This window comes from Podarcis filfolensis (genome assembly GCF_964270895.1).
Source record: "Podarcis filfolensis genome assembly, chromosome: 15".
Taxonomy (NCBI): domain Eukaryota; kingdom Metazoa; phylum Chordata; class Lepidosauria; order Squamata; family Lacertidae; genus Podarcis; species Podarcis filfolensis.
The window spans coordinates 13886293-13909317 of record NC_139618.1 but is presented as its reverse complement, the minus strand read 5'-3'; the positions used below and the strand labels follow the sequence as shown (position 1 = coordinate 13909317).

The 23025-nt window shown below is 46.5% G+C and overlaps 1 protein-coding gene and 1 long non-coding RNA gene across 4 annotated transcripts in view; one reads left to right on the top strand and one right to left on the bottom strand.

Moving 5' to 3' along the window:
• Positions 1-455: 455 nt before the first annotated feature.
• The window catches only part of RFFL (ring finger and FYVE like domain containing E3 ubiquitin protein ligase), a 36609-nt gene continuing 14039 nt past the window's right edge, over positions 456-23025 (bottom strand). For all 3 annotated transcript variants that reach the window (XM_083588129.1, XM_083588130.1, XM_083588131.1), the window contains 6 exons: positions 15914-16114; positions 11578-11967; positions 8806-8889; positions 6986-7193; positions 5507-5530; positions 456-3960 (listed from right to left, as the gene is read on the bottom strand). In XM_083588129.1, coding sequence (XP_083444255.1) covers positions 3770-3960; positions 5507-5530; positions 6986-7193; positions 8806-8889; positions 11578-11967; positions 15914-16099 — 1083 coding nt within the window. In that variant the 5' untranslated portion in view covers positions 16100-16114 and the 3' untranslated portion in view covers positions 456-3769. The remainder of the gene's footprint in view (positions 3961-5506; positions 5531-6985; positions 7194-8805; positions 8890-11577; positions 11968-15913; positions 16115-23025) is intronic.
• LOC310750291 overlaps positions 7200-23025 on the top strand; it is a 39942-nt gene continuing 24116 nt past the window's right edge. The window contains exon 1 of the long non-coding RNA XR_014542043.1: positions 7200-7736. This is a non-coding gene — a long non-coding RNA (uncharacterized lncRNA). The remainder of the gene's footprint in view (positions 7737-23025) is intronic.

The window sequence follows — 23025 nt, the reverse complement described above, 5'->3', positions numbered from 1 at the left end:
TTTGTTGCTGTAAACTCCTTTATATGTTTCTAATGACAGAGCAGTATACAAATATTAAGAGAGGTGACAAGGCATTGCTGGTGACAAGGGAATGCAGTCAGGGAGGAATGACTCCAGGCTGGGATTTTTTTCAGGGGCAACTCACAGGAACTCAGTTCTGGCACCTCTCTGCTGGGTGCCATTGCCATTCTAAGAGAGTAAGGGAGGTATTCATGGTGAGTTCTAGTACCTCTTTTTCTAGAATAATAGCACTGACTCCAGGTGCCACCAGTTCTAGAGAGCAAGCCTGACAATGCACACTTTACTTGGGTAACAGAATGGATTTCCACTGGTTGAATACCAGCCTCAAATGATGCACGTTTTCTAAGAGCATCAGAGCACATTGCTACCGAAAACCTACTTGGAGCAGGGAGGCAAAGGAGTGTATCTGCTGTTGAAAAGATGACAGAAGTCACTTTTTTATAAGGCATTTCCATTTTATTATAAAATTATAAGGCAGGATTCAGTTCCACCATCTGTAAGAAACTGTGTGTGGTTCAACAGGCCTCAATTAATAGACTTAACTTTCACGCTGGTCAAACAAAGCATACATTTGCTGTATTTAAAAAAACCAAAAACTTTTCAGACGAATTTTATTTTCCACAGCTTTAGGGCAGCAGCTTCCTGCCAAGTCACAAACCAGCATCACTTTCACCAGATCACAGCCCAGGAAGCATAGCCAGCTTTGCAGCAAAGGAAGGAGGGGCGATCAGTTAAGACCAACTTGTGCACTTGTTACCCAGACAAACATAAGCAAGTTGAATGGGTGGGGAAATTCCCATCTCCAACCACACACTCTTCCTGTATCTAGCTCTGCTTTCCAGAGTTAGCTGCTAGACACAAATAGTTCCCTGTTAAATCTAATAATGCACTTAATTTACCCATGTGTGTAGACCAATGTATTTTCCTCATTTAATGAGCTGCCTCTTTCCTGCCTCCCCATCTACCCCAAATTTATTCCTTACTGATAGCTCTCTCTTATGATCAAAATTCATCCCCTTGATCTTTTTTAAATCGTTCCTCAAAACTGCAACCACATAAGAACTTCACCAAAGTTTGAGGGTGGGAGCAGGAAGAATTGTGCATACAAAGTAGTATCATTCTCGGATACTGGCTTTCCTGCAACATTATCCCCATATAAACTCCATCGCCATAGCTTGTCAGCCCATCCAGAGCTTGGAGAGTGAAGTTAGGATCAGAAAAATTGGCAAAGGCTTTTCCTACAAAGGGAAAAGAAATTTGGAAGATCAAAAGGGAGAATGGCTCACATAGGGTTGCCACCACTAGCTGTGAAAATTGGAAATAACGGAATGCTCAGGCTTTTCTGCACATCTGTAGTCTGTTGGTGTGCTGTTTTGGTACAGCTCCATTGCTGAGGCAAGTAAACAAGCAAGATTAGCTCTTCTCCCCCTAGGCACAGGTGTGTGAGTTATAAAAATCTTCCAGTCCTTGAGTAAATAAAGCAGCAGCCAATTAAAATTGTTCTTTGGTTTAATCGCTCCCAGGCAGAACTTTCCCCCCCCCCCCTTCACTGTCCATACTGGCTAAGCTGGCAGCAAAATTTATAGAGACATATGCAGACAGCACATCTGTCCAGCAGCAGGTGCTACCCAGGAGCAAGGGGTGAGGGTCCCATCACTTTGCAGGCCCACAATTCAGGTACAAACGGTCCACTTCAGAAGCCAGATCTTTGGAAAGAATGGGGCATCATAGTGCATATCAAACATGGTGCATGCACATGTTTTTTTTCTGGAAAGACTGTCTGGTGCCTCAGAAAGCTATGCTGCCATGAAGATTAAAGCATTCAGGGAGGGGGGAGAGAGTGAGCCTTGCTGCCACAAGGAAGGATGTAGCCTGCCTTTTTCCACAATGGACATGTCTACCCGCAGGCAAGCAAAGACCAGCAGCAATACGCTGTCTACAGCCCCACTCAACCACTCTGCATACACATTTTATGCCCAACACTTTTCCCGCAAGCCCCTTTCTGTAACGGCGCAAGACTCAAGAAGTTTAAGGCAAGTTTATATTATTCAACCCCCACCCCGCAACCCTTCATCTCTGCGAGGCACTTAAAATACCTGGAGTTTGGTCCAGAAAGGCCACTGGGTCCACTTGAGAGTTAAGACACTGCTGAGGGAAAGAACAAGCAGAAGAAAAAGTACCATTGTTGTTTAAGGCTTTCGAACCACAGGGGAGAGAAAGGCAGAGAATGTGTGTAAACAGAGCTGCTGCTCCCTGGATATTTCCAAACCCATGTCTGAGAGTTACTGATGAGAGGCTCCACCGTTAACAGAAAGAAGATGGGCTCTCCTTAAGATGGGGATATTGTTCTGTCTCCTCCAGGCAACTGCTTGTTAAAAAAAAAAAATGTCCATGTTCAGGGGAATTGACAAACCAGAGGCTGCCGTCTGGGCGATGTATGAAGCGGCACTCGAGAGCTGATTTCAGGGTAAAAGGGCAGGGGCCCTTACCTGCAGGAGTCTCCCCTGCCATTGGCAAAGTCCTCTCTTCCAAACTGAGCCAGCACTCCAGCAGATGGCTAATGGGCTTGCCTTCTCAAAACAGGCAACTGAGATGCCATGGTTTGGCATCCATAAGGCAAAACAAGCATTTAAAAAAACAAAAAGCCAACTAGCACGCAGTCTTCAGCCTCCTGAAGTAAGCTGATGAGAAATTTGTCCATTCCAGTTTCATAGCGGAGAGTCGCCAGAGACCCAACAAAATAATCTCAAAACTGTCTACTCACACTAATATCATGATTTATCAGCGCACAAGGGCCTTGAGGGAGTTCAGAGACACATCAGAACGAGGTGACTGGTTTTACCGCTCCCCAAAATGAAACTGCTCTGGCCAAGGTCCATTCCTAAGGCTTATGGCCCTCCTTTCCTACACAGAACAGAAGACATAACTAATTCTACAAGTAAACCCAGGGCTCTGCAAAGACCACTGCGCTTGCTCACAGGAAGGAGGCGGTAAACATAAAATTATGAAAAGTAAGGAAGTAGCCCCAAAGACACATGTGCCAAGAAACTGGACTAAAATGTCTCCTTCACAGTTGCAAATCCGCTTCCAGTCCCACCTTGCATGAACGGGAGGGACGTTCCTCACCATGGCCACCAGGAAGCCACGCATTTGCTTGGATTATGCATCCAAGGCAGCATTTAGCCTGACCTGCAAGGCTAGCGAACAAACCAAAGAGGTCCTTGTGTTTTGTTTCACCAAAAAAATGTAAAAACGCTTTGAAAAGAGGAACAAGTCCCAGAAATGAAAACGCTGATGTCCCTGTAAATGGCCTCTTTAGAGAAAAGAGGAGAGAACTGAGAGCTGCGAGTTATCTCTTCCTCTTTAGACCACCTTGTTTTATTCACTCCAGAGGGGAAGGGCCTCAACGTCTGGGGGAAAGCTACGCCTTTCGTTGATGCCCTGTCGCAAGCAAACAGAGAGAGGGAGGAACGGCGCATCACTTTTGAGATCTGTTGAGGATTTCCAGCTCTCCAGGCACTGCGGTATAATGTACAGTATCGTACGTGTGTGGGGAGGGGGGAGCCCAGCCTATCACAGCTCTTTAGTCTTTTTGCAGTTCCTCCATCCCTTGCCTCACCCATCACCTGTAAGGGGGCGCCTTAGGAATGGAGGGGAGGAGGGGCTGGATAGCTGGGACCCATCAGCTCTCCGTCACAGTGGGGTGAGTCTTCTAAGACGATATTCCGCCCTGCTTCGGACAAAGCCCTTAAGACCTGAAGACATGGACAGCTCTGATCACGTACTGCCGGCAGATGGGGCACTCGTTCATGCGCTTCCCACACTTGGTGCAGGTGACCATGTGGCCGCACTCCAGGAGGACGCAGTCGATGACGGAGTCCATGCAGATCTTGCAGAGGTTGTCCTCTGAGCCAGGGAGAGTGGCGTTGCCGGATGGAGCTGGAACGGCAAAGGGGGGACTTAATTGTAAGAAAAAGAAAGCCTCAAAGCAGTTTACAAACAGGAAAAAAGCAATAAGACTATCAATAAAAAGTTATTTAAAACGTTCAGAAAAATAATTAAAATCAATAATAAGCTAAACACAGATTAAGACTCTCGTTGAACATTCTACATGTCTGGATATATAGTTGTTTTAAACTGCTTTTAATATGCTGTACGGGACATGGGTGGTGCTGTGGGTTAAACCACAGAGCCTAGAACTTGCTGATCAGAAGGTTGGTGGTTCGAATCCCCGCGATGGGGTGAGCTCCCGTTGCTCAGTCCCTTCTCCTGCCAACCCAGCAGTTCGAAAGCACGTCAACGTGCAAGTAGATAAATAGGTACCGCTCCGGCGGGAAGGTAAACGGCGTTTTCGTGCGCTGCTCTGGTTCGCCAGAAGCGGCTTAGTCATGCTGGCCACGTGACCCGGAAGCTGTACACCGGCTCCCTCAGCCAATAAAGAGAGATGAGCGTCGCAACCCCAGAGTCGGCCACAACTGGACCTAATGGTCAGGGGTCCCTTTACCTTTAATATGCTGTACCTTGGATCCCGAACACCCTGGAACTCGGACGTTTTGGCTCCCCAATGCCACAAACCCGGAAGTGAGTGTTCCTGTTTGCAAACGTTCTCTTGGAACCCAAACATTTGACAGGGCTTCCGCTACAGGAGATTCCTACAGCTAATCAGAAGCCGCGATTTGGTTTTCGAACGTTTTAAGTCGAACGGACTTCCAGAACAGATTCCATTCAACTTCCAAGGTACGACTGTACTAGTGTTTTAACATTAATGCTGGTTTTTCTTTGTTGTAACCCGCTCTGGGAGCTTAGGGTGAAGGGTTGGTAAATAATAATAATAATAATAATAATAATAATAATAGGCTTGCCTAAACAAGAATGTTTTTAGCAAGCATTAAAAAAGAAGTACAGTGAAGGTGCTTTCCTGATATCAATAGGTAGGGAGTTCCACAGAGTGGGTTCTGCCACACTAAAAGATCAAGTTCTTACAAACGTGGAATGAGTGTTTTGTGGCACCTGTAACTGTTTGGATCAGTCAAGTGGGCACATATGAGGTAAGGTGATCTTGCAGGTAAACTGGTCCCAAGTTGTTAAGACCTTCATATACTAATAGTAACACCTTGAACTTAGCCGGACAGCAAATCAGCAACTAGTGAAGATTTCTGAGCAGAGACGTTCTCTGCTGATGGGGTCTCACTCCTGTCAGCAATTGTGCTACAGCTTCCAAATCTGGAACAAGGGAAGCCCCACATGGAGCACACTGGGGGGACGGGGCCCATCTCTGAGTGAGAGCCGCTTTCCAAAACTTATCATCAACTCTGGGCTTTGCCATTTTAAGATTCTTATCCTATCATCAAGGTGTATACACATTCATATATGATTGCTTGCTGTCCATAAATGAGAGAGACAAAGCCCCAACCCCCTGCGCAAAATAAATGCCTGCCCTTCCCACTGAGCAACTATTTTGAAAGGAGAAACAAGGGCTGCTTACCAGCTTGATCATCCGTATCAGAAACTGAAAACAGAAAAAGGAGAAGTTTGATGAAATCCTATTGCAACAGTGCTCAATATAAATAAACAAGATGTGCCGTTCCCTTGCTCCTGCCTTCTGGGAAGAAGGGAGTGGGGACTGGAAAAATTACTTAGGAGAAAAAGGAACAAAGCTCTGGGAATGGGAGATCCTATGGTGGGCCAGAGGCTCTTCCACTTTTTATGCCAATTTCATGAGACCCTGCGGCTGCATCAGGCCCATGGCTCATCTAGTCCAGAATCCAGTTCTCACCATGGCCAACCAGATGCTTGTTAGGGGACCCAAGTGCAAGAGCCCCCTCCTTTCCTTTGGTTTCCAGCAACTGGTATTCAGAAACATTGCTGCCTCAAATGTGGAGGCAGAGCAGAACCCTCATGGCTGGTGGCCATCGTTAGCTTTCTCTTTCACGAATTTGTCTAATCTTTGAAAGCCGTTCAACTTGGCTCTTCCTAAGGGTGTGACTTCCATAGATTACCGTATTTTTCACTCTATAAGACGCCCCAGACCACAAGACGCACCTAGTTCTTGGAGGAGGAAAACAAGAAAAAAAAATTTCTGAATCTCAGAAGCCTGTACAGCAAGAGGGATCGCTGCACAGTGAAAGCAGCGATCCCTCTTGCTGTTCTGGCTTCTGGGATAGCTGCGCAGCCTGCATTCGCTCCATGAGACGCACACACATTTCCCCTTACTTTTTAGGAGGGAAAAAGTGAGTCTTATAGAGCAAAAAATACGGTAACCATGTGCTGCATGAAGAGGGAATTTCCTTTATCCTAAATCTCCCAACATTCAACTTCATGGGATGTGAAGTGCAGGGAGAGGGAGGAAAAACCTTTATCCACTTTCTCCATGCTGCGCAGCATTTCACAAACTTGTGGGATGCTGCCTCTTACTTAACTTTTCTCTAAACTAAAAATGCCCTCTCATTCCCACAGATATACAAAGATATGTGCATATGAAATACATATACCATGGGTACGCAAACTAAGGCCTGGGGGCCAGATCCGGCCCAATCTCCTCCTAAATCCGGCCCGTAGACGGTCCGGAAATCAGCATGTTTTTACATGAGTAGAATGTGTGCTTTTGTTTTAAATGCATCTCTGGGTTATTTGTGGGGCATAGGAATTTGTTCATTCCCCCCCCCCCCAAAATATATATATATATATATAGTCCAGACAAGGTCTGAGGGACAGTGGACGGCCCCCTGATGAAAAAGTTTGCAGACCTTGATATATACCGTACTTTTCCTTGTATAAGACTAGGACTTTTTTACTAAAAATAATGTTAAAAGGGGGGGTGGTCTTATACACAGGAGCAATCTCCCCCATTTTCTTAATTTTGAGTCCCCAAAAATAGGGGGCCTCTTATACACAGGGGCGTGTTATACACTGAAAAATACGGTGTGGGTGTGTATTTCCCCCCCCAAAAAAAAAGAATCCTTACCCAGCTGCTGAAGGTCCTTCTCTTTGTACAGGCGGGTCACTCTCTCCATCAGCTCCCATTTCTCACAACAGCCCTTGTAGTTGACAAAGTTCCGAGCGAGGATCTCCTTCAGCTGCCTTACAGAGAGGGCATCAATGTCTCTCACACTTGTCAGGTCAGAGAGGGACGCCCTCCGTCCCGGAACTAGGTTATCCTCAGAGTCGGTGGACTGAAATACAAAGTGGTTTGTGGGGAAGGCTGCAAGGCTTCAGCTTGGCTCTGCTGCAGCAAAAAAGGGGGGGGGGTCCTCTCTATCTGCTAGCCAGCCAAAATCAGCTGTCTCTCCAACACATGCCAGGGTTTAGGCATGAAGGCACAGACTTTACAAGACAGGTCTTCAGGTGCAGTCACTGCTCTGCTACGTGGAAATCACACACATAAATGTTTCACCAAGCACATGAGGGTGTAAGGATATCTGAGCACCCGGTGCCAGAAACCAGATTTCTTTGCCTGCAGTGCCTTTCTAACCTGGACCCATGAGTGAGGGCAATATTTATCAGGGTGCATCAGGGTGAAGATAGTGGCACAAATGTGTTTAGCTTTAATAAAAACACACGGGTGGTAGAAACCGAAAGACTTCTCAAACCGACTGCCTTCCAGATATTTTGGACTGTAAGTTCCATCAGCCCCAGCTAGCATGGCCAATACTCAGGGATAGTGGGAGGCATCCTCCAAAACTTGCACAGGGCACCAGGCTGGGGTAGACTGGGCTGTGGCAAGAAGAGATGGAAACTAGAGGGCAGGGAGAGAGAGGGGCTACAGCAGCAAGCTTCAGTCATCTCTCCTCCTTGACTTCCTCTAAGTGTAACTCCAGCCCATCCCATTTCTTCATTAATTTTTGATTTTTTAAAAGAAAAGAAAAACCATATTCAAATACAAATTCAATGCATTTCTAAATAATATTTTTATCCTAATGCATTTGCATGCTTTGCAGTACATTTTTCTGGGCCAAGAACTGGAATCACAAAATTTGGAGAAGCACAAAACCCAAAGGGCTATCATATTTCCGATCTGTATTTGCCTGGCAGTTGCAAACTAGGTCAGTTTGTTTAAAAATGTGGACTGAACAAATTCCTATCCTGACATCTTACACACAGCACAAAATCCCCTAATATTCTATCATGATTGGCTGTGGCTCACTTTTGGAGCCAATATTGGCGAAGACGTATGGCATAAATAATATACCGCACAGATAGAAATATACACATCTCTCATACAAACAGATCTACTATGTATTTCGGAAAGTTGTTTGCCTGTTTGCTGGGCATTCAGACACCTTTTACGCTATCGGCATCCAATTTTGCATGATGGTTCCTGAGACTGAGGGGCAGACCCAGAGGGCAGACTGAACCTTTCAGAACTGCACAGATTTTAGCCACCAATTTCAAAACCGCATTGGCTTTTTTGCCTTCCTTGAATGTGTGTGAGTGTACACACCCCTTGGCATTTCGGAACCAGAGGAACACGAAACAGGTTTCAAGCTCCATACAATCAGCTGGTGGGTAGCAGAGGACAGAGACCGGTCCACCAGCGAGGGGACATCACACTGTGAAATTCAAGCTGTGGGGCTGCAGAAGCAGAGGTAAGTGGACGAAGATTCCATAGGGCCACACGTAAATGATTTTACGGGTAAAAGGGGGGCTTGAACCTACCTTGAAATCCATCCAATATACCACCAAGGATCCCCATAATCTTTTTCAGTATCTAGAGCACTCATTACAACCCCTGGCCCACCCCCACACAGCCTCCCCGTTCTGGCTGCATCATTGGCCCTCGCCTACCTGCGTCTCCTCCTCGGTCAGTGCTTCCACTGCATTCTCGACTTCCGCCATGTCGCCCTGGCTCGGTAAGACATGCCCATTTGCCTAGGAGGAAAACAGATGCTGCTGAAAGACTGAACGCCCTAGAAAACCCACCATGGAGAGACAGAAGAGTCTAGAAAAGATGCTGGACCATCCCTGGAGGACCCTGGACCCACCCAAAGCTGATTTACTGCTGCTGGCCTGATGCAAGGTGGGATGGGGTGCGGAGGGAGGGACAATGAGGAAGAAAAATTCTTGGTTCAATGTGAAGAGTTTCTGGACTAGGGAGGAGGTTGAGGTTTTGGTGGAAGCATTTCTTTCTTTACCATTTGCATATGGTAGGTAGTAGTAGTAGTATTAATACCACTACCACTACCAATGCACTTGCTATTGTTGCTATGTTGTTTTTCCATAAGTTGTATATTATTATATGAAATGGTAATGTATTATATGACCCCCTCCCCTCTTTTCCCTATATTTTCCCTATATTTCTCCTATATTATTACATATGTGCATCTATTTTTCTTTAACATCAGTCACTTAGAGACTCTGGGTGATAGTAAGTTTAATTATACTGTATAAGCAATCAATTAATAATAAACAGAAACTCTCCTTGGTCCTTCTTGAACTCTAGAAGGATGCACAAGGAATCACAAGAGGAAGACACTAAATGCAGACCTGTTTGCAATCTGGCTCTCACAACTCTGGGGCTTAATATCAATGGCCAAACTGACAACTCCTGTCCAAGTGAGTCAAACAGGCAAGAAAATCACTACTTTTCCATCAGCCTGGCATAATTTTATTGCATATGCAGCATCAATGGAACACGGTTATAGGCTTCTGAGAACACATGGCAGCTTGTGGAATGATACCTTTGTATAAAAACTGAAATCACTGGATTTCAGTCACTGGGTATCTCAGTCGGTCAGAGCATGGTGCTGACAACACCAAGGTTGCAGGTTTGACAGCTGCATGTTCCTGCATTGCAGGGGCTGGACTAGATGACCCTAAAGGTCCCTTCCAACTATATGATTCTATGACATGAAATGCAAATAAATAGGCATGTGGTGCTTCTGTGCGGTGCTGATTTGTAAGAACAAAAATATCACCTGCGCATGAATCACTCTTTACAATATATATATCTTGCAAATAAAGAAAAACAAAAATAATGGGGTGGGGGGAACCAAGAGGAAACTCAGGCGATCCCAAACACACCCAAGCTGGATGCTGAAATTGCTCCCGGTTGGGAAACGACGTCTGCTGGGCCCCTTTACCTTAATGTTGACTAAGCCCCGTTAAGACCGCCTAGGCTTGAGTAGGGAAACCCTAGGGTGGTGTTCCCAAGGCCCGGGTCAGTCATGATTGAGCTGCAGAGAGGCACCAGGAGCCCATGCTGGGAAAGCCTGGCTCTGCCCTGCTGCCTTCCATTGTGACGCGGGGCTGACATCATGGAGAATGCAAGGCAGCCTGGCTCTTTGTGACACAGCGCTGCAGGGCCAAGGGCACTCCAATCTCTGGGTGCTGCCCAACCCATGTCTTGTGGAGGGGTGGGTGGGCAAAAAGGGCTCTATGGTCTCCTCCGGCTAGCCTGTGGGCTAAAGCGTTGAGCCAAGGCAGCACGCAGCAGAACGGTGAGAGGCTGCCAGGGAGCTGCATGAGGTTGGTAAAGATCAGTGGTCACCCAAGGGCTTAGTGGTGCTCTTAAGAGCCCTCCTCTGTCTGCCCATGCTCACTGACCCCTCGGTGATGAGGCTGGTTTCCTTTTCCTCCCTTGAAAAAGACACAGAGCTGTCAGAGGAAGCGGGGGAGAGTGCCACTCTTTCCCACTTCCTCTTTCAGCTCTATGGGTTTTCCAAGGGTCAGGTTAATTCTACTGGAGTTCATTTTTACCTGGAACACTTCAAAAAGTAAAGGTGGGTGGGTGAACACCCTATCTCTTTATTAATGCATGTGGGGGGGAGAAGAGGCAGAAGGGAAGGCACCCACGGCATTCAACTCAAAACTAGGGAGGGGGCTTTGTTGGTAGCGGCACCCCAGTTACACAAGGCTCTCATCAGAAAGGCTCACTTACCACCTACATCAGGATTTTCTCAGGACCTATATCTTGGAAAGGGCCATAGTGCAGTGCAAGAGCATCTGCTTTGCATGCAGAAGGTGCTGGGTTCAAATTCAGGCATCTTCAGGTAGAGCATGGACTGTCTGAAGCCCCAAAGAGCCGCTTCCAGACATTTGTAGCCACTTCTAAGCTAGACGGAACAAAAAAGCAGCTTCCTATGTTCCTATATTCTTTCAGGCCTTTTCTGGAGTTTTCACATTATTTTTACAGCGCTGACGGTGCTTTGCAATGCTTTCAGGCTGGTTTTACACCAAGCTCAGAGGTGGATTTAGGGAAGCGCAAATGCTTCCACTGCACTGGGCACAGAGTCTTGGGGTCACTGCAGCGTGTCACAACTATGACGTAGTTGTGAATTGAGCAGAACAGAAGGCAAGAAGCGCCAAATCTTGGCCTCACACAGGGCACCGCTGAAATTGGAAAGACCAAAGTCCAGCCCTGCCCACCTTAGCACTGGGGCACACATAGGACATGGTAGGCTGGGCAATATAGAAATGCCAAGACTGATAAATAAAGTCTACGTATGCAGCTATGAACCCTTGAAAAGCAAGCCAAGAACCTTACGAAGCCGCCCAAGAGTGAGGGCAAATGACCACACAGGTGTTTCGACAGGAGATTAACACTCGGCCGGGCAGTACCTGTGGCTGCTCCTCAGTCTGCAAGGCAGGGTCTGTCGTGACCCACTCAGGAGGGCAGTCCGGTGAGGTAGGTGCAGGGGCCTCTTGCTCCTGGACAGGGGAGACGATTGTCACCGGAGGAACCCGGGCAGTCCTGTCTCCCTGGGGACCCACAGCGGGCTGCTGGCCGATGATCAGACACACCAGCTCGTCCTTCTCGCGGCACATTTCGGTGGAGATCTCCCGCAGCTCCAGGTAGTCCCGCAGGTCTTTCACCTTCATTTTGATCAGCTCCTCCCGCTGGAAGGCTGTGGCCCGGAACCGCTCGCAGAGGTGGCAGAGGCAGGGGCCGCTCTCCGGCTGGTGCGAGCAGGCCAGGCAGAAGTTCTTTTTGCAGTCCAGGCAGGTGTGCTGTCCGGAAAAGGGAAGAGAGGAATGTCAGGCGGAGGCAGCTGGGGCAGAGGAAGACACAGGCAAGTGCTTCCCAAAGTGGTCAGTGGTACCCCCTGGGGGAGAGGTGGAGTTAAATGACTCATTGGACGGGTATCACTGGACCAAGCTCATCAGTTCTGTTGAATTAATTAAACTAAACAGTTGTAATTGCATTTTTAATAAATGTGCAATTAACTGGCACTGTTTTGAATGTTATCGTGCTCTTATCTTCCTTACAGAATATCAGAGAATCAGAATAATGCATTTTATAGGGTAAGGGGGCACTGGAGATGTGTTTGTTGAACCGGGGTGGGACAGTGGCTCAAAAATGTTTGGGAGCCTCTGAGATAAGACAGACCCCTGTATTTTGAGCTGGGTCTCAAAAAAAGAAACAAGAGCTTCTGGCACTGTAGGATCCTGGATAACAAGTCACCGATAAATCAAGCTGAGCCAACCGTTCATATGATTGTTTTGTACTGGTTTGGTTTTCAAGGTATTTCATATCTTTGTTGTACCTGTGTATATTTTACGATAGTTTAATACACATAAGGAAATTAATGGCTTGTTAACCAAGAAAATTAGAAGTTGCTGATGGATTTAAATAAAAAGAGTTGGTAGCCCAGCCAAGGTAGGGAAAAGAATGGTGTTTTGCTATCCCAGATTCGAGACTGCTTAGGATTCGGAATTCAAGGAAAGAATCTTCACTCATAGCATAAAAATCTCAACATAAGCCATTGTTGCAACGGTACTTAATGCCTGCTTCTGCTTAGGATCAATACAACGGATAGAGAAAGCCCTTTGCTAAAGTGCTCAGTAGCAAATGATCAAGTACCAAAATGATCAAGGAGTTGGAGCAACTCTCCTATGAGGAATGATCGCAACGTTTAGGACTTCTTAGTTTAGAGGGGAGGGAAGTGTGACGTGATAGTCAAGTTTATAAAATTATGCATGGCATGGAGAAAGTGGGAAGAGAAAAGTTTTCCTCCTCCTTTCATAACACTAGAACTGTTGGATATCCTACAAGGCTGAATACTAGAAGATTCAGGACTCGTAACACAAATTCCTTCTTCACGCAGCGCAGAGTTAAACTGTGGAACTCCCTCCCACATGAGGCAGTGATGGCCACCAACTTGGGTGGTTTTAAGAGAGGATTAGACACATTCATGGAGGAGAGGGTTATCAGTAACTACTAGCAACGATGGCTATTGCTCAGCCTCCACGGCTGGATGGAAAGCCAAGAAGGGGAGAGGGCTGCTCTTGTGCTGGGGTCCTGCTTGAGGGTTTCCCACAGGCATCTGGTTGGCCCCTGCAAGAGCAGGATGCTAGACTAGATGGACCACTGGCCTGATCCAGGAGTCTGTACTTAAATGCTAACCTTACACATATGTGATGGTATGTCTGACTCAGTATAAGGCACTGCCCAAAATTTTTAGCCGTTGTTTTTTTTTTTAATCACATTTTTTACAGTGGAGAGGGTGGGGAGAGGAGAAATTACAGGTGCCCCTCCTGTCATGGAGGTAATTCAATATAAACTGCTGAGAAGCTCAGTGAGCATCCTGCTCTCCATGATCATATGATGCTCCCTCCATTTACTGACAGCAGCAAAATGAATGCTTGCATGCATGATGCAGAATGCTGCTCCCTTGCCTTGAGTCTGAATGGAATCTTGTTCTGCGGTGACCTTTGGCTGTAAACAAACCAATCTGGCTGACTTAAAAAGTGTTCAGTAGAAGCAAAACTGGAATGGTGAGGATCTTGGGACACTCAGCCACCACAGCAGTTCCAGAGAGCTTCCAAGCAGGCTCTCATTTCTTAGGAGAAAGCCAGCAGTCCCTTGTGTTGTGCTGGGGTAGCATTTGTGGTAGCTGGCATTTTAGCCTTGGATTCAAATCCCAGCCCAGCAGTGAAATTCACCTGATCAACCTCCTCAGACTTCCCACATTCCAGAAGTCCTGTCTGTCCCAACTCAGCTCTGCGTCTAGTACCCCAACCCAGGAAGAGTTTACATGTAGGGGAGGAGCCGTAGCTCACAAGGGGACCAGGGCAGTCACCGCCTCTCAGCCTGGTCTACCTCACAGGGTTTTTGTGGGAATGAAATGAGGGTGGAGGAACCATGTATATTTTCCTACGACATCACAGACTCAGCCAGATCTACCTCGCAGGGTTATTCAAAAAGTAAAAGCTGGGGCGGGAGTGGGGGGAACTGAGTATTCTGCTCTTCTCTCCTAGGACTAAGCAGAGGATTAAAATTAAACTAAATGCCATTAAAAAGAAGAAATAGTAAGATATAAGAAAAAAGGTCCTATATTGGAAGGTGTGGCCAGTGTGTTTATAAAAGTTCAAGCAATTAACTTTCAGGGAAATAAGTCCAGAGTCAAAAGTCGGGCAATATTTATTGGGGGCCAAGAAAAATATCACAAAAGCATGGCAAGGTCTTTGGGGAGCAAGGGGGGCGTTGCTATGGTGGCAGTTAGGCAAACCAAGGGTTAACCCTGGTGAGCTGTTGGAAACTAACCCAGGATGGTTGGGAAGCTCTCTGTGTAAAGGAGTTGTGCGTGTGTACACAAGCACACAAGTGCACACACATTCCATAGAAAGGCTCCACATCCGCCTCCCTTTCCCTTGCCATTTTTCCATCCAAGAACGTGCAGGAAGTCAGATGCTTTCCGAGACTCTGAAAGGTTGGCCTCCTGCCACCCGAACGGAAGACTTCCCAGGAGAAGAAAACCCCTCCTCATTTAAATGGACTTCTCCGAGTGAGAAAATGCCTTTCCTCCTCCGTACCCGCCCCCAGGGTGACTCAAGCGTGCCAGAACCTAAGCCTGCAATACAAGGAAAAACCAGACTGTGCAGAGAAACATACGCTTCCACCGCAGGCATTTCTGTGCGACACAAATGTGCACGTTTGGAACAAAATGTGCAAGTTTGGAACAAGTTCGGGGACAGGAGAGAATAAGGGGGCTCTTGAACCTGCTGTTTTAAAACAGCCTCCCCTAACCTGGTATGCAAATGGCTGCAGCCAGCCCTGGGCTGACCCTGAATCAGCCCCACAGTGACTTCGAAGAAAATTATGCCTATGAGAGCCACCTGTTGGGATCCTTCTAGAACCCCAGTTTTCTAGACTAGCCAGCTGGTGACTTTCATTGAAGTCCACTGGCAGGCCCCTGCTGCTGCTCTCCAGTATTCAGAGGTACAGTGCCCTTAAATGTGGAGGCTCCACTTTCCTAGTGGGGCTAAACCTCTTTCCTGAATTTGTCCAATCCCTCCTGCATCCAACCTTTTAAAAAGCCGTCTCAGCAGGCAGGGGCCACCACCTCAGCTTGTCACACTAAGCTGTTGCTGTTGTTGTTAATCGAATTTATATACAGCCCTATACCTGTAGGGGTCAGGGTAGTTCACAGGATAAATATCAGAATACAAAACCATAAAGTACATATAAAAATAAAAACAACAACCTAATAACCCAAGATTCACAAGTTAAGCTCTGTTGGAAGTAGATGTGTGTGTGAGCGCTCTCTCTCTCTCTCTCTAAGTGTCCATTCAACTTCTCATCAATATTATTATTAATAATAAAAATAATTACTTTCCCACCACTAAGGTCCCATTGCATAAAATATGCAATACAAAACTTTTTTTTAAAAAAAAACTTACAATTACAAAAAAGGCAATCAATCACAAAAAATTATATATACAGGCAACTCCCCATACGCAAGGGGGTTGTGTTCCAGCTCATTGCGCACCTAAGTCCACTCTGCCCTCTAAGCGCAGCATTGTAAGCCGACGTGGTCGCCCGTCCTCATCACAAATAATATTTATATACCGCTTAATATGCAAAACCCCGACACAATTCCCATGAAACACAGTAAGATAACTAGAGCAGGTTCCCCCCGTGGGCTCCCAATGTGGAGCATGACACCCCACTCACCTTAAGGGAGGCGCTGCTGAAACGGGCCCCGCAGCCTTTGCAGCCCTGCTCAGGGCCGGTGGGCGAAGGGAAGGAGCTGTAGCCGGCGTTGGCGTAGGCTTGCGCGCGGGTCCCCTGCTGCGGGCGGTGCTGGATGTCCTCGGGCTGCCCGTTCAGGCAAAACCAGTTGCAGCATGTCGCCCACATGATAAATGGTTAGAACTGGAGAGGGGGTGGGTGGGAAACGAAAGCCAAGATCAGTCAACTGAGTTAAGAAAGCTGGTTTCTTCAAACAAAAAAAGCCCGGGGAGTAGGAAGGAGGGCAGTACAATGCACATTTCTGAGAGCAGCCAATCGTTTTTTGCTTTGCAGGGAGATAAGAATGCCCTTGCTCTCACAAAAGCAGGAGAGGTGAGCCCGTTTCTGGATGGGACCAGTTCAGATTGCAAGGCGGAAGAAGGCTTATGAGACAGAAGGTTACTTCACTGCACAGAAGGATAGAAACACACGTGCAGAGCATGCCGGGGAAACCCCTTGCCTCCAACATGCTAATTTTCTACATGCGAGGAATCTTGATTTGTTTTTTGTCAGGATTTGTCCAAAGAGAAACAGCAGCATCTCCCAGCTGACATCTGTTCTGCAATAGCAGAACACTTTTTAAAGTGTTCCTTCTATGGCAGCATGCACTTTCCTTTGAAAGAAAGCACTCATTCACAGGGCACATGATTAGATGGCAGAACTCTGTCTCACCAACACGGATGGCTTGAGGACAAACTCATGTAGGAGAGGGCTATCAATGGCTACTAGCCATAATGGTTATGCTTGGCCTCCACAGCCAAGGGGCGGTAATACTTCTGAATACCAGTTGCTGGACAGTGTTCTTGCGCTTAGGTTCTGCTTGTGGGTTTCCCCTGGGAATCTAGTTGGCTACTGTGTGAACAAGATGCTGGCCTAGATAGACCATCGGCTATTGGCCTGATTCTTCTTATCTTCTTAAGTAAAGTGGTACCTCTGCTTACAAACTGAATTCATTCCGGAGGTCCATTCTTAACCTGAAACCGTTCTTAACCTGAGGTACCACTTTAGCTAATGGGGCCTCCCGCTGCCGCCGTGTGATTTCTGTTCTCATCCTGAGGTAAAGTTCTTAACCTAAGGTACTACTTCCAAGTTAGCGGAGTCTGTAACCCGAGGTGTTTGTAACCCAAGGTACCACTTGTACTCCAGTGTCATAGCTGAATATACTAAGAGCTTTTGATGTGGATGTTAGCTGCAGTTGGGTTTAAATAACCCTTGAAAAATCTACATTTGCCTTTGCAGTTTAAGAACTCATGGGACTTCGGCTGTTGCATAAAAAAAGTCACACTGAAACTGCATGTTCCAAGGGGATATAATAATAATAATATACCACCCTATATAAAACCAGAAAATACATAATCAAAATAAAAACAACAACAATCAAAGAGCCACCGCGCCCCGCCCCCCACATTTTAAAAGGGCATAGGGTATCAATCAAATCAACCAAAGGCCTGGTTAAAGAGGAACGTTATTGCCTGGCGCTTAAAGGTGTATAACGAAGGCGCCAGGCGAAACTCCCTGGGGAGAGCATTCCGCAGATAGGGAGCCACTGCAGAAAAGGAATGGAGGATGCTATTATGTCATCTGGTGGGATTTTATTTCCTATGGTTCAGACTTACGTAGATGTTCCACATTCACCAGCCACACAGCTCAGGAAATATGGATGCCTCAAGTCATATTTGTGTGTCCCCATTTATTGCTCTTATGATTTATTGCTTGCTTGCTTTGTATATGGTATGACGTAATTCCCTGACATTGCACTTTTGGATTGCTAGTAAAGCTAACAAAATCAGAAGAAGAAAAGGTGCTCCAACGGGTCGTTTGGGGAATGATTTGGAGAAGTCCCTCTTTCATTCGGGCTCAGGAAAAGCAAGGAAACTCCCGCCAGCCACAGAGAAGCCTGCCCGCCCCCCTCAGACACTGCCATTCCTCCAGCAACAATTCCAATAGGAAACATCAAGCGCTTGGGAAGCTGCCCAAAACCGTTTGCTAATGAGGGATAAGCTGGCAAGACACGATGACAGGTCTGGCAGGTGCCACTGCCAAAAAAAGTGACGGTTACTTCCGAACTGATGGCTGAACCAAAGTTAACAGAGCTCAGTAAATCCCACTAGGAGGACTCAAAGAAGTGGGGAGCTTCAGCAGCTATACTATACACACAATTGGTGGGCAGATGTTCAGAATTGCAAAACTGGTCAGTGTCAGGGGTGCTCACAATTGACACTAGGATGTTCCAGGGTGTGGAGCAGGCTTGTTTTCTGCTGCGCCAGAGGGTAGGAACCAAGCTCATAGCTTCAAATGACAAGGAAGGAGATTCTGACTAAACATTAGGAAGAACTTTCTGATGGTTATAGCTGTTTGACAGTGGAACTGACTCCCTTGGAAGGTGGTAGGCTCTCATACACTGGAGTTTTTTGAACAGAGTTTGGGTGGCGATCTGTCAGGGATTATTTAACCACGACTCCTGCATTGCAGGGAGTTAGACTAAATGCCCCTTAGGGTCCCTTCCAACTCTACAATTCTATTATTCTAAGCTGCTATAAAGGCCTTTGCCAACCTATGCCAACCTATGCGCCTTCCAGATGTTTGGGGGGTACATCTCCGGTCACCTCCATCCATCACAGCCATGATCCCAGCAGATTCAGCATCACTGAGTGATGCTGACTGGGGACAATGGGAACTGTATCCCCAAAATATCTGGAGGGCACCTAGGCTGGGCAGAAGCTAGTGTAAACAAAGCATTTAATGACAATACATATAATTAAAGGGCTGTCCCAAAATTCTTAAATTGCCACTGGAGAGATGAAAAAGAAAAAAGACACCAAGAATGAGGGAGAGAATTTCTCAGGGGAATAATCTGTTGCTTTTTCAGCAGGAAAAGGGATGTATTTTAAGATTTAGTCTAATTATGCTGTGTTGTATTTGCATTGCTTATGAGCTGCCTTGGGGTGTCTTCTGTGCCTCAAAGGTGGCATACAAACATTAACATTAACCACTTTAGAAGACAGCAGAAATTAAAACCTAGCAACGTGTGTGTGTGTGTGTGTGTGTGTGTGTGTGTGTGTTTTGCCTCACTCGCTGGATCATCACCTTGTCGGGGTGAGTGGGCTTGCACAGTCCTATGACCCTTGTGACCATGACCCTTGTGACCGAAGCCATCGGGAGTCTCGTACTCCCAGCAGGGTGATCCAAGGCGGTAAGGTCAAAGGGGAGGAGCTAACCATGAATGATCCAAGAAGTCCTCAACGGCAGAACAGGAAGAAGATAACAAGTGGCATGTTACAACACGGGTGAAGGCTGCAGCAGATAAGAATCTACCAGTCATCGTGATACCCATGCCACCAAAATAAGAGCCTTACTGCAAAGATTCTGTGTTGGGTCAGTGTGCACTGATCTACACACATAAAACAAATTCACACACCGGCCTCTTCCAAAACCCAAAAGTCCCGTGGCAATCGGCAAATAGTAACAGGGGCAGGAACGTGAAATATGGAAGCCCCTAGTCATGAACCCCTGGAAAGGGGGAGGGGCTAGAAAAGGTGCCCTAAACACACTCTGCCTCCCTTTTCCCCTAACTCAGGCATAGGCAAACTCGGCCCTCCAGATGTTTTGGGACTACAACTCCCATCACCCCTAGTTAACAGGACCAGTGGTCAGGGATGATGGGAATTGTAGTCCCAAAACAGCTGGAGGGCAGAGTTTGCCTATGCCTGCCCTAACTGAATTACCGCACCCACTGGGGTCACTATCCAGCAGTCGTAAAATACAATTGAACTTTGGAACATGGAACATACGGACTTTGTTGGATAACACAGATAATGAGCGTCCCAAACGCAGAATTACCATCATTGCAAGAGAGCTGTGACGTTTTAACATTGATATTGCAGCACTTCAAGAAAGCAGGAGAGGGACAACTGAAGGAAGAAAAAGGAGGCTACACGTTCTACTGGAAAAGTTTTTTTTTTAACAAGAACATTGAATACATGGGAGTAGGCTTCGCTATCAAAAACGATCTTGCGGAGCTCTTGTTAGACGTCCCTACCAACATTAATGAGCAACTTTCAACCCTTCACATAAAACTCACCAAAAACCAACAGGCTACTATTCTAAGCGCTTATGCACCAACACTGGATGCCCACGTAGAAGTGATTGACACTTTCCAAGGTTACACCATTGAGTTGGATTTGTGGTGCTGCAGAGGGGTTGTTTTGTGCTTGTTGGTGCAGCACAATGTCATGGACTTTGAAGATGCTCAACTCAGGACGAAAGGGAGAAACGAAGAGGAAGGGATGTTTGGTAAACCCTCACTATGATCAACTTCCGCCCGGAAACCTATGTCCCCACTGTGGAAGGATGTGTGGATCCAAAATTGGCCTCCACAGTCACTTACAGGCTCACTGCTTAGACCACGTTCATGGAAGACAATCTTACTCTGCTACGAGTGATCGCCAAAGAAGAAGTAGTGTGTGTATTTTGTACCTTGTACCAAGTTTGTTTTCTGCCAGCAGACAGCCACACTCTCCCAACCTAATATTAATTTCCTGAAACTTGGAAAAATCCTGGCAGGGTTATTTAGAGAAATTCTTCTTTCAAAGTTAGGGGGGTTTTTTTGCTTTTTTTAAAGGGATAATGTTCCACAGTGGTCCAGTTCTCAAAGCATTGAGTCAGTAGTGAAAGTTACAGCAAGGAAATAGTTTTTTCTTTTCTTTTTTTGTCGGGGAAGACCAAATATACAAAAGGTCAGATGACTCACCCAGCACAGCACAGGAAGCTAAGAATTTGGGCGAAAAACGGTAACAAGACCCAGAGACCCAGGCTTAAGGAGTTCAGAAATAAACCTATCCACAGCCTGGACCAGCCTTCTCCAATCTAGCACAACTCCCATCAGATGGACAGACGATGCTGAGAACCCAGGCCAAGCTGGCTGGGATTGATGGGAGTTGTAGTCCAAAACACCTGGAGAGCACCTGGTTGGGAAAGGTTGGCCTAGACTACTCTGCTGAGGTCTCCCTCCCCAGTTCTCTGAGAACAGCCTTTTGCTCCCCTGCTCAGCCTGCATGACCTACTACCCTTTAAATGCATAAAGCATTTTTTTCTGGGCAGCTTTTGCACCATTGGAAGTGCTGTTGAGGCAAGGTCAGGAAGAAAAAGTGCAGATAAATGAATAGAACCCATGTTGCTGCTAGTGTGATAGGAATTTTGAGGTCTTAGATATATGTTAAATATTCATAAGTGTAGCAATCAAGCACATACATAGACCAGCACAGGAAGACCAAACTGGAACCATTTTGATTCCTAAACTGAGTAAATGTTTTCTCTACAAGGTCAAAGTGGGAAACCTCCCCATTGTCTCTTTCATCACAATTCCTGTCTTAAGGGCACATTTAAGATATGAATAGGGTGTGAGCCCGTGACCGGGCCCAGGAACTAAGTATTTATCACTACAAAAGAATGGCCAGGCTCCCCAGGCAATCCAGTCAAGTAACCTGCCAGACAGGAGATAAAGGACGACAGGAGAAAAACAACATTCAAATTTCTGTTTTAAGACTGCCTTTTCTGTGATGTAGGTATGATGTATCTGGGGGGTGGTCTTAGGTTACACCCCTTCTGTGATGTATGTATGATGTTTCTAGGGGTGGTCTTGATCTACAGGGTGGCAATTTCAAAAGTCTTTATAAGGCCTTGCGCGACATTGTTCTGGGTTCCTCCTCTCTCCTGTGGGTGAGGGGAGCACCCTGTTGCAACAGATCAATAAAGATCAAGCTTACTAGCTGCTTTGCTTCTCGATATTCTCTGGTTGGCCTCTGTTATCTTCTCCTACCAATAGGGAACCTGTGTAAGGACTCTATATGGGCTCTTGGATACCCCATAAGGGAAAAGGGCAAATTTTTATTTACAACACTAGTTAGCATTCACCAGCAGAATTATATCACCAGCAAAGAGATAAACATTGTTTGGCATTGCTGCTTCCTCATCTACTGCGTCTGCCTAGACCCAAGACTGCTTTGCTGTCCTCGCACTGTTCATGAGCATTTGCTGTATCCACATGGCGTTTGACCACAAGCAGGTTTTCCCCGCTGGAATTAGAGTGACTCAGCATCGCAGGGACAGTGTGAGTTACAAATTAACAAGGTATCTCTTAACCAGGTCAGAGGAAGCCGACAAATTGCTGTAAGACACCTCCTTAATTCTCACACACACACCCCACGGGAAAGCCCCTTTCAACACATCCTCCAAATAAAACGAAACTTCTATTTTTTTAGAATGTGAATCACTCTGCCGCTTAAAAATATTCCCATCCGGCACAGTCCTTTCGCAGGCTGGCCGATACAAGTACTTTTTCTATACACAAAACCAGACTCACACCTGGGATGCCTTGGGAATTCTGTGTGCAGGTCTGGTCACCTCACCTCAAAAAGGTTATTGTAGAGTCGAGAAAGGTTCATAAAAGAGCAAGGATCAGGCAAGCGCATGGCGCAGAGGGCTATCAAAGGCTACTCGCCACAATGGCTATGCTTTGCCTCCACAGCTGGAGGCAGCAATGCTTCTGTTGCTAGAAGCCACAGGAGGGGAGACAGCTCTTGTGTTCAAATCCTCATTTGCTTGGCCACTGTGAGAGCAAGATGCTGGGCTAGATGGGCCACTGGCCTGATCCAGCAAGCTCTCCTTAAACATTCTAAGAAGCCAAAAGCTCAGTGCAGCTCCGAAATCAGCGCTTGAACACAAAGCTGTTTTGAAAGTTCACTGTCTTAATTCAAAATAGTGCCCAGTCGTATCCAAACACAGAGGAAAACCTGCTCCTTAATGTCAGGCGCCACTGACAATGTCAGGGTTACGATATCTTAAGCAGTGTCCAAAGGCACAGCGAACCAACAACTCTGTGAGGTAGGACAGCACTAGCCAGATATTTTGTGCTGTGGAAATCCTGCATCCCTTTCCCTATGTGACACCTACACAGGTGGTGGGAAGGCAGAGAGGGGAAGAGGGGAGGAATAGGATATCTGTTGCTACTGTGATAGGAATTTTGAGGTCTTAGATATATGGTAATGTTCATAAGT